Source organism: Ambystoma mexicanum, chromosome 6p (genome assembly GCF_040938575.1).
Source record: "Ambystoma mexicanum isolate Mex_15411 chromosome 6p, UKY_AmexF1_1, whole genome shotgun sequence".
NCBI lineage: Eukaryota > Metazoa > Chordata > Amphibia > Caudata > Ambystomatidae > Ambystoma > Ambystoma mexicanum.
This window is the reverse complement of record NC_090935.1, coordinates 578,362,507-578,374,642: the sequence shown is the minus strand read 5'-3', so window position 1 is coordinate 578,374,642 and position 12,136 is coordinate 578,362,507. Positions and strand designations below refer to the sequence as shown.

Genomic DNA, 12,136 nt, shown 5'->3' with positions numbered 1-12,136 from the left:
CAGGCTGCTGTCAATGAGGAAGCCTAAGGATTTTGTGGAGTCCGCGAGTTGTGGATCAAAGCTGTGTAGGTGCATATCATAAAACCATTATTGGACAAGTTGTTTTTTAGCGGGCAGAACAATGAGGATAAATTCAGTCTTGGATGGGTTTAGTTTGAGGTAGGCAGTTGGCATCCAGGACTGGATGATGGCTATCTAATCGCGGAGACAAGTGATGCCCGGCATGCTATTTACTCTCATGTTCAACTGTGTATCATTTGCGTGCTGGTGGCTGGCTATATTGGGATCTTTCAGCGCCCAGAGGCTCCATGTAAAGGTTAAAAAGGATTAGTGAGAGGGTGGAGCCTTGGGGTACTCCACAGGAGACCTAGAGTCGGTTGGGATACAACAGGTTCGTCTGGACGGGCTGGTGTCTGCCTGAGAGGAAGGAGGTAAACCAATTCAGGACAGTGCCAGAGAGTGCCATCCGGTCAGCAAGGAGGGAGAAAAGGATGCAGTGGTGGACGGTGTTGAATGCAGCCAAGAGGTCAAAGAGGACAAAGTGGCATAAGTCGACCATGTCCATGATTTGGAGGGCATCATCCACCACCTGAATGGTGGCTGTTTCAATACTACTATTGGGGAGGGATCTTGACTGATAGTCATTTAGGAGGTGTAGTTGTTTGATTCTGGTGAGCAGTTGTGTAGCAAGTGCTTTTTCCAAGATTTTACCAATAAATTAGAGGTTTGTAATGGGCCGGTAGTTGGCTAGGTCGTCTGGATTAAGGGTTGTTTTTGTCAAAAGTGGTCATATGAGACCAGTCTTGAGAGTGTCTGGGAATGATCCTTCTGCGAGCGAGGCATTGATGTTGATGAGGAGCGCATTGATTGCCAGGCCCATCAATTGTTTAATGATGGATGCTGGGTTTATATCATCAGCGTAATAAGTAGGTTTGACTGAGGCAATAATTATTAGGAGATCCTAGAGGAAAGAATTCGGTTCAGAGGCGCAGTGTGTGTGCTGCAATGCAGAGGATGCTAATGCTGTGAAAGGTTGATTTGATGGTCTCTTGGATTTTGTCTATTTTTTGGATAAAACAATGTGTTGATTCCGTTGCATTTTTCCTGAGTTGGTGGTACCTCAGGGTTGAGTGAGGGTTTGATACACTGCTTTGCTACTTCAAAAAGAGTTTTGCTCCTGTTAGAGGCTGTCAGAATTTGCAGCTTTGGCCTCGATAATCAGAATCATACGGTTGGCACGGAGAGATTTGAGGTTGGTGAGGTCTCCTGGGTTACGGATTTTGTGCCACTGTTTCTAGGGCTCTGATTGAGCGTTTGTTGGAGGGTAGCTTGGGGGTTTAGCAGGGGGCAGGTGGTTTGGTCTTGGCCCGGCTGGCTTTTAGGGGGGCATGAGTTACCACCAGTTTCATTCGCAGAGTTGTTGGATAACTCTAGGAGGTCTGAGGCATTCCCTGTGGTGGGAAGTCTGCAAAGTTTGCTTCTAGCTCCTTGACTGGAAGGTTTTAAATGAGTGGCATTGAGAGAGGGCCGTTTACTCTGACCTTTGCGGGCTGTATTCGAATGGGCATGGTCAGACCATTCAAGTGGGACAGGATCTGCACAGGTGTTGTGGGGGGATGATTTGAGGACTAAGTCTTGGGTGTTGACTTTGTTGTGCATGGGGGAGTGCACAATTTGCTTAAGGTTAATGGAACCGGTCAGTGCGAAAAGCATGCTTTGAGTGTGGTTGTCAGCCTGTGACTCGGGAACGTTACATTCTTAGAGAAAGACATTGTTAGAATGAGCTAATTTGGCAGAGGAGAGTAATTTGGGGCCTGAGAGTAATGAGCCCACCACTCAGAAATATCAGAAGAACTATAGCATGTTACATTTTAATACTGACTAAGCATATAGCCGACAAACCTTGACAGAAGGGTGACAAGCAACTATGGTAACCCGGCCAATCCATATTTAACAATACATTCAAACTGAAATAGAATATGATTCCTTAAAGGATTATTGTCCATAGGATGTCACTAAAAAGACACTTAAATTGCAATCTTCATCAAAACAAAACTCCTTTAAAACCTGTACAGACTTAAATGCAATGCATTTCAGACAATCATCCTTTAGCAGGGTGTAAAGGTATTGCTCAAGTGAATATTTGGGATCAGATAGGTGGCTAACTCCTGAGAAAATAAGATGAGGTGATTTAAATGAGCCACTGACTGAGAACCGAGAATATTCTTGCTCTAACCCTGCTCATGCTAGCAATGGTAAATGATACGCACAGAAAACCTGTTCAGGACTAACTTCAGGTATAGTATATCATACATTAAACAATCATCATATCAGAGTTCCACACAATGTCACCACGCATGTCAGAATCAGTTTAGCTAGCAGGAGTGTGTCAGTGTCTGCATCAGTGCCTGAAGGATCACCCCGCTTGTGGCAGCAGATAACTTATTTTCTACCCCGTGCCTTAGCAGGGCAGCTACCTTATCTATATTACCTCTTATCCATGTCAGTACTGACTATTCCTCACTCCGGTCTTGACCTCACAGATGCTTGCCAGACTTGCTACACATCTTGTCTGCACACCTACCAGTGTGGCCTACCAGACCATGCACCTTTACCAATGTCACCCAACTGTACTTGCATATCTGATGCAGCCCGTCGTACCATGAGGCGTAGCTGTGTTTGACTATGCATTACCCTAACTTGACTTTCATGTGTTGTATGCCTTATGTAGTCACCCATACCATGAGGCGTGGCTGTGTTGGATTATGTATTACCCCACCTTTGACTTCATGTGTTGTATGCCTAATGTAGCCCTCCGTAACATAAGGCATGGCTGTGTTGGACTATGCACGTCCTTGGTGGTATCCCGGCGTTAATTGCGCCGGGATACCGCCAACGTAAATAGCGTTACCGCAACTCGGTCCGGCTCTATTAGCGTTGGATCCTGAGTTGCAATAAGGCTGTTTCTCCCCATTTTCTGTAGAGTTCATAGGACTCTATGGGGCAGTTACAGCGCCATTACCACCAGTCCAATTAGAGCTGCGTTAATAGTGGTGAAAATGGGAGAAGAGGGAGGTTTTTACCTCCAGCAAAAAGATCCTGATCTAGGTGTGACTCTGAAATGGATCAGGATCCTTACTTCTTTCTGATACACCCCTTATTTTTATACCCTTCTTATCCAACAAAACTCACAAAGAAACTCTGTTATGAAACCTATGACCTGAAGATCTGGGAACTCCCATAGCCATTCAGGATATTTACTCATTTCTGTAATTGATTTTTGCAGGTTTTCTAATGTATTGTGTTGTCAGGGGAAGAAGAGGGTTTGGCACTGCAAACGATGGGGAATGTCAGTGCGCAAGTACACTCGCTGTTAACCCCTACAAGAAAGAAAAGTCATCCCACAATAGAAAAGAGACAGATAACATAAATGAGAAGAAATACAAACCGAGCTAGAGTGATCAGGCAGCACTAAAACAGATATGTCTTAATTGCTGAACACGGATAGATCGCAAGTCCAGAGGAAGTCCTATAATTTAAAGAAAAGAGAAATCTAATTTAAAAAATTCAGTACACGTACTACACGCCATCCCAACTGTTCTTTTGGGGACTGGTTCAGACTTCTAACTACTGAAAAAGACATGAACCCAGCGGTATCCAGTGATTTTATCGAATAATAAATAAATCATTAATTTTTAACTAATAAAAAACGATGAAAAATACTGAATTAAAAAATATATATATGTGGTGGTGGGGTAAGGGGTTAAATCTGGTGGGGAGGAGGTTGGGGTACGGTTTTTATCATGGGGATACAGGGGCTGGGAAGATACCCCCACCAAAAACAAAAATAAATTTGATTTTTTTGTTTTTGTTTTGTTAAAATCACATGGAACCGAACCCAACATGGTTGAGAAATTATTATTTATTTAAAAGTTATATTTGAGATTGTATCTAGACATCAGATAAACTTACGTGGAGGGTCTGTTTTCTACAAAATATAGTTCAATACCCACATCTTCACAACGTTCAAAAATCGAATTGTGGATCCTTGCTGTTTTCTAGACTTTAGACATGCCTTCACAGCTCGGTTATTGAGATCTATTCTTAGTTTTATAGCTAGACAACACTTTACAACCCAATAGATACATTTGAGCGAACTGACTCAGCGATTTTTTGTTCCTGAAAAATGTGTTGCATTGGTTTAGCTCTATGGGCCTCATTACAAGCCCGGCGGTAAACCCGGCAATATTTACTGGCACCTGGCTTGCCGGAATCACCGGGGGATTATGACCCTGGCGTTCCAGGAAGTCAGGCGCCGGTAAATGTTAATCCCTATTCCCATTTGAGCCCCATAGGACTCAGTGGGAATGGGGACCATGGAAGCACCGGCACTGTTAATAACACTGCCGATGCTTCTGCGAAACTCGGTGGGCGGGTGCCATTCCGCCCGCCAGGTCTGACCCTGGCAGGTGGGGTGGCACCCGCCCGCATACTCGTAGTGTGCCGTCCAGTAACAATGGTGCCGGGCACACTTGTAATGAGTTCCAATGAATATCAATGTACAAGTGACATTTTCTAAAGGTATTAGTTTTTCTCTGTGTAAATTCAAGGCAAAATATTAAACAAAAAATTGCCATTGATCTGGAGAGGGACAGAGGTTGGTGATATTGAACCCACAGAAGGTCACGCGTCAGCATATGAAGCACGCAGCACTGTGGCCAAGGTATGGCAGTGCTGTGAGTGCTGCTGGAACTGAGTCTCAGCACAGTAGGACAGACACTCATTCAGGTTTATCCAACGCTAGGCATAGGTTATTTTTGTTTTACATAATGTTTTGTGCTTTTAGGTTTGGGTACGAATTATCCAATTCCAACACAACCCTCGAAAGCCAGATGTGAGGCGAGCTCATGCTTCCGAGGTGTCCGCTGCACCGACACATCAGAGGGGTTCGAGTGTGGACCCTGCCCGGACGGCTACTCAGGGAATGGCGTCACCTGCACAGACGTCGATGAGGTACTGAGCAGTGTCACATCACGTGATGTATTCTGATTTCTGGGCGGATATTAAGATTAAAGATAAAATCAATATTAGGAAGTCTGCATGCTTGATTGCAGCCCATCAGTGTCTCCAGTGTGAGCATGGAGTTGAGAATGCGCCTTTTGCATGTTGTAAGCGGTCTGTAAGTGAGAATGTGTGAAATGTTGGCACCCCGACAACATGCGCATGAAAATTCGTAACTCAGCAAAAACTCAGTAAATGTGTGTGCGAACCCACGTAAAACGTTCCTGTACCCGGCTACACAGCTTACGTGCACCCCTATGTTACATTAGAACCCCAATTGAGTAGACGCACCCTGAAATCCAACATGCAATCCTATCTGCGTGCTGAATATCCTACTCGCAAGTGTGCTTACGCCAGTCTTCGGGTGGTAGATCCTATGAAGGACTTGCGTGGGCATTTCCTAGCCGGGACATTGCGCAATCAATTCCATGAATACCTCACTTGCGGCGCAAGAGGGGGCATGCGAGGGACTGCCTTACCAGCCCTCTGCGCAGGCCACACCCAACCTCTGCTCAGAGTATCGCGCAAGGCCCTCGATGGCTCGCACAGGCGTGCCAGACCAGCGTGAAAACCACGCAAGTCCAGGAAAAGTGCTGCGCTTTCGATTCCATTAATCGACTAAGAGAGTTGCGCAGTGCAGATTAGGCTCAAGTATCCTATTTTATGTGCAATGAATTCCATGAATCGGCCCCATAGTTCCTAGGAGCATCTGCTTAGCAGGCACAGTCTAAGGGTGAGCCCAGAAACCAAGACAAATTGACTGCATAGGAGGGAAACGTCCCTTTGCTCTCCTTGGAGTCTCAGTCATTCACACACACGCCAGTAGAGGCGTGCACAGACGCCACACACACGCAGCAGAAACCGTAGGATTCTGCTCCGCAAATGGGTGTAGCATCATAATTAGGCATAGAAAGACTTTGCGGGCAACCCACCAGAAACTCACTATGTCTGGATGTGCTAAACACCATTAGAACTGATGAGGAGCGAACACGTAAAGGGTAACGCCACTGGAGTGGACAACGAAAGGGGCCACGCAGTGAAAAGAATCCACTCCAGTCCTGCGTCACTAACATCACCAGGGTCCAGTATAGACTCTTCATTTCTTGTTCTCCGGTTGGATTTTGAGGACTATTGTGGAGTCACACACTATGCCCCCCGTTATGAGGCTGGACCACTTCTCCCAGATGTGCCCTGGGTGCTAATTGCCACCACCACATGCACGCGCTCTTGCACGCCGCTGGCAATGGATGCACATTTCTAGAAATCCTACATGCACGATTCTTTCTTAGATTTTTGTTAATGCTTTTTCAAGCAAAGTTGCAAAATGTGAAAGAATGATATTGCTACTTGACCATTTTTTAAAATCTAGTAAGGAATCATTTTTTAACCTTTCAAATAATAATATTAATGATAATAATAATACCAGTTTTTATATAGCGTTAACTGACCCGAAGGCATCAAAGCGCTCGGAAAGTCGTCCCTTTCTCTGCATGCCATTGGTGGGCGTCAGAGATGCTCCCCTTTTCACTCATTGAAAGAGCCCCATGACATTGTTTCTCCCATTATGAGCAAGGAAGCGCTTGCCCACCCCTCCCCAAAAAGGAAAGAAGTTACCTCATGATTTGACGGGCAGTAGTTGCAAACAGATACAGTTACGGAGGACCCTGCGCAGTCTCCCTGAATAGCAGGCCTGCTTACGGTGGACCCCACATACTTTGAAGGGTGCCTGTGGGAGCACGCAAAGGTAGCTGATCTGCCAGTTTCCTGCTTTGGTGTGGGCGTGTTGGGGACGTTCCAGCCGTGACTTGGGAATACGGTTACTTTACACGAACAATTCCATGAATACACTTTGAGTGCATTTTTTGTTTCTGCGCGCAGGCTCGCGCATGTCCTTCTCGGCGCGCATCTCTTGTGTGATTTCTGCACGAAATTCCATGAATCGGCCCCTGTGTACTGAAGCAACTGTGCAGAAAGGGTACATCTAGGTTTCATTTGGGTTTCTTTATGTATAGTGTGTTCTTATAAGGCACTGAATTCACATTGCTTGCTGGAAATAACTTCCAGTCCACACCAGCAGTGTTGTGAAAGGGAGAGATAAGAAGTGAAGAAGAAGAGTGTGGTTTACAGTGTAAGACACAGCTCAGTGAAGCAGGGAATGAATAAGACTCTTAGCAAGTCAAAGGCCTGGGTTCAGGAGGGAGGAAAGAAGATGTTTGTTACTGTAGTGAGGGTGAGCTGAGGGAAAGAAAGGATATTAAGATTTTTTTACAAGTTACATTAAGTTGCAAATACTTATTGTAGGGTTTTAAAATGTTTGAAACGCATATTGAGACATTTTACTAATTTAAAATGGCATTGTTTGAACGAAGTTTGTTTTACGTTTTACAAGTTTGTTGAAGAATTTGAAGATATTAGGGGGTCTAAGAGAAATCAACATGTTTATAAAATAGTTCTTAGTAGTTTAACACATTTGCAATTGCTAGTTAAAGGTTGAAAAATATTTGAACATATTTTAAGATGTGGATTTTGTTAGTTACATATTTAGTTCAAAAGTTTAAGATGTTTTCAACCATTGTTTTTTTTCAAATTCTTTGAACAGGTGTATTGATCAGATGGAAAACATTGAAATATTTGAAGATATTTTCTTAAAAGTTGAAAAAAGTTAAAATGCTTTTTTTAAAATATGTTATACAAGTTGTTGCTGTAAGGTAAAGGATTGCAATTGTTGTTAGGAGTGTACATTTCTTTTAACATGAAGGGTATATGTGAGCACACAGGATCTCCCTAAACATGTGGAGATGTTGTAGGGCGCAAACATGCAGGGGTACCATGCCCTGTCCTGTGTCTCTGGAAAGGCACTCAAGTCTCCACACCCAGGCATAGCAGATATGCATATCCCCCGCCATACTCACTCCGGGCAGATGGATATTTTCTTTTGACAGAGCTTGGTCAGCTGCTGGGGTCACCTCATTCCAAAAAAGCTGTGAGGGCCAGTTCTGTACAGTACAATGTGTCCTGAAGGTGACCCGAGCCTGGGAACTCCAGTGGGGCCCGGTCGGACCCAAACGTATTCCCTTCAACCTCCCTCCCTAGACAAGATCCCCCTAACTGGGGTGAACAATGACTTCCATTTTCAGCTGTCACAGTGATTGCAAACGTATTATCATACACACGCATGCAAAAACACACAGCACGCACAGAAATGTGCTAGAAAAAGTCAAACCCAATAGGTGTGTCTAGGCAACAGTTACACATGTGTCTGAATGAATGCACAAATGCACACCTGGGCATAAAGAAGATAAATCAAGCGGACAACAGATAGAGAGCGGAGAGAGGGTGCAAGAAGAGTAGATTCATCAGTAGACGAGTGTGTGCGAGGATAGGACTTGTGAATTCATGACTGTGAGTGTAGTTCTTGGATTTCACTAAAATCTGAGTGAATCGGATTTTCTGCACCAAAATCGAACATTTCTGAAAATGTCCGCGCGATGGCGGCGATAGCCTTGCTACACATGGATTCCTGTATTAAATAAAAAATTAAAGGCATGGTGAGTCCTGCCATCTACTGGACAGTTTAGAAATGTTCCTAACTGAAGATGATACAAACTGAAATAGGCCATATGATATGTTTTCCCTTAATAATTGTTTCTTTTATGGACAAAGTCATTTAAAAAGTAGCGTTTGGAGTTAATTTTCAGACTCCTAAAGCTACAGGACTAAAATACTTAAGTTAGCCACTTGACAGAGAAGGTACCAGTGACTACTTGGCCAAATGGCGCCTTGTATTCCAATGATCCTCCATCAAACATTACGCCATTCAAGTTCTGTTGGGGAAAGAGACAAATAAAAGGTCACTTCAGGTCCCATAATAGAAAGTTTTCAGCAACATTTGATTGTACAGTTTGGTTAAAGAAGGGCAAAGTTCTGTCTGTGATTTGCAATCTCAAATTCCCATCAGATTAAATATCCAGCTCTTTGCTATTTATTTATTTATTTATTGCATTTGTTACACGCCCAGACCCTAGGGTATCACAGCGAGGTTGCAGACATCTGTGGCAATTAGTAATACATGTATACATTGTGCAGAAAATAGAGAGATTTACATGCAAGGATACGGTACAATCATGGTCAGTATTTACAGTTTGATCTTACTCATTTTTTACCGATTACAGCAAAAGGGTGAATATTGTGTGAGTACTGGTAATGGCTAAATGGGCGATATGCTAGTATTGGTTAAATAACCAGGTTTTCAGCTGCTTTTATTTAAAGCCGAGGAAGGAGGTCTCTTATTTGATGTTAGTTGGGAGGGTGTTCCAGTATTTGGGGGCTAGGACATAGACGCTGCTGCCCCCAGCTCTATTGTTGTTGTAGCGGGGTGAAACTAAGAGCTGGTTGTCATTTGATCCTAGTGTTCTGGTGGATTCCTTTTTCTGTAGTGATTTGTTAAGATAGATTGGGGCTTTTTTGGCAAGGCATTTGTGAGCGATGCAGAGTGTTTTAAAGATAATTCTGGCTTTGATGGGTAGCCAGTGGGCATCCTTCCTCATCTTGGAGATGTGGTGCTGCTCTTAAAACTCTATTCTGTATAAATTGCAACTTACTGAGGTTAGTATTAGAGATCCCCAGCAGTAGCACATTGCAGTAATCCAATTTAGATAATACCAGTGCCCTCACCAACATGAGGCTATAGTTCCAGAATCACCATGACTGTCTACTTAATGAATGTGCAAAGTTTATATTTATCTCACGCATCTACCCCACTTTTGCCAAATGCCTTTTCACAGATTTGTTTTGCCCTGGTTTTTCAGCAGCAAAATGCAGATGGTAAGTAAGGTTAGGGTATAAATGGGGGTGGAGGTTAGTAAGGAGGGTTGCTTAGGGTCTTCCCCCCACATTTTGCTGCAAAAGAATGCGATATTCTACAGAAATGCATTCGCAAAAATGCATTCGGCAACAAAATGCAGGAAACATTAATTGAAGCATCTCAAGGACTTTATTGTAATCCATATGAGGAGAAGCTTAGTTGTCAGCAAGGGATTTTTTTATTTTAAAAAAAGGTTGTTGAAGTTCTGTTGTTGCCCCATGTAGGGCCACTGGAGTCCACCAAGTCCGTATGTGATTCTTTGCATTTCAGTATGTGTAGGTTCCCGTTTCCATTAAAATTTCAGGGTTACAAGAGCAGGCGTGCACAAAGATAACAAGGGCTGTGATTTTATACTTCAAAATAATTATACATTATGCAGCAATTAAGGATAGATGTATTTTCTGCTCTAGCATAACACAGTTGTCCAGGATTTTATTGAGGAAACAGTTGATAAGCACTGCTAAACACAGAAAATCGAAAGCTTTTAAAACCCTGGAAACGCAACTATAATTGAAAAACATAAACACTGAAAACAGGAAACCCCAATTATAAGCTAGATGAATGATTAAGGGTATGGTACTGGAGGGATTAGTGAAGGATTGTGAATATGGATGAGTGAATTCAAACTTGAGGCCATGTGCTAGTGTGAGGAAATATGGGCAGATAAATGCATAAGTGTGATAAGGATGAGTGGATTACTGAATAAGCATAGAGATATCTATTTCTATATAGCGAGCAACAAAGTGTTCTACAAGAGTTCACAGAACAAAAGGACAGTCTGGAGTGATGGCAGAACCGGGCAGCGAGTTAGCCAGGTCGTGCCTAGAAATTCCTGATAGAACAGGATTTTCAGTTCTTTCCTGGACTGCAGGCGTATTGGCGCAGTCCTGACTGACACCGGAATAGTGTTCCTCTATGCCAGACATAGCAGCAGAAGGACTGTATCCTGTTTTTCGTCTGTGGTCCCTTTTATTGTTAAGCCTAGCAAGCGTGGAGGCTCCTTGGGGTGCGCGTACTGCCTGAGGTTTGTCCTCAAGGTAGGTGGATGTCCGGTTGTGGTTGACTTGTTGGTGATGCAGGACATGTTGAAAAGGGTCCTGGAAGGGATAGAAAGCCAGTTAAGGTCTTGCAGGATGTGGGTAATGGTCAATTGTTTTAAGACGGCAGCATGATTGTCTGATTTGAGGAGTGGCAGGTGTACAGCGGGGAGCTCAGCATTCCCCCTATCAATGTGTGCAATTATGAAAGTCCTGGGGAGAGAGGAAGGGATTAATTTTACAGAGAAATGTGATCTGGCTACATACGCTCTTGTCTTTCTTGTTGATGTGTGTTAGGAAATATTTCACTTTTTCCAACTTTCCCTCCATAGCTTACATGGACCCCCATCCGTCCCGCTATGTTTTTAAACCAGTTCTGACTTTTTAAAGATTAGTAAAGCCCTTCAGCTTCACTTCCCTCGCCTTTTGCTCATTGTTATGGGGAAACTGATCAGTCCTTCAGACTATCAGCACTGGGAAACTATGTTTCCCTTCTGAATTATTGTACTTTTTAACATTACACACAGCACCTTACAGTGCAGACCAATGGGAATACTTTTGTTACACTTGGGATTTTTGGTTATGTGCCTAAGGTCAAGCTGGTGGCAGCAGATAGATTTTTACAATTTGTGCATTATTTTTAGAGCCCACATTTGTGTTTACTGCGTTTGGCTACTAAACATGGCTAGTGCCCTAAAATGGCTGTGCCACAAGATTTTCACTTTCTTCTTAGGCTATTTCGTTGTTGGGCCCTCTTCCTTCCTTTCCGGGTTCGGAAATCCCTTATAAGGTCATGCACTTGCCGGGAAAGCTGCTGCTTTTGTGGGCTAGTGATGACTTGTGTGTGTGGCCCAGGAAGGGGGTGGAACTGTCTAGTGCCACTACACATTCACGGTGCCAGAAGGTCTAGACGTGGGACAAATGCGAAACCAGTAGTTGCTCCTGAATGGACAATTAGTGTGTGTTTGAATGGTCCAGATCCTTACCATTGGTGGGCTTGGACATGCTTCGAGCTCAGATTTTGGATAAGAAGAGGACCCCTGCAGCAATTTCTTGAGATCATCGTTGGAGCCAAGAATCCCTTGAAGAAAAACAGCCTCCTGAAGATGCGAAGACGTCTCCTGAACTAGCACATCATCCCTTCCTGTGTTTGGCCCGGTGAAGCTCTGTTTGA

The 12,136-nt window shown here is 43.7% G+C and overlaps 1 protein-coding gene across 1 annotated transcript in view; it reads left to right on the top strand.

The window, feature by feature from the left end:
* THBS4 (thrombospondin 4) overlaps positions 1–12,136 on the top strand; it is a 274,521-nt gene that overhangs the window by 72,336 nt on the left and 190,049 nt on the right. Inside the window, exon 7 of the mRNA XM_069627401.1 lies at positions 4,847–5,013. Coding sequence (XP_069483502.1) covers positions 4,847–5,013 — 167 coding nt within the window. The remainder of the gene's footprint in view (positions 1–4,846; positions 5,014–12,136) is intronic.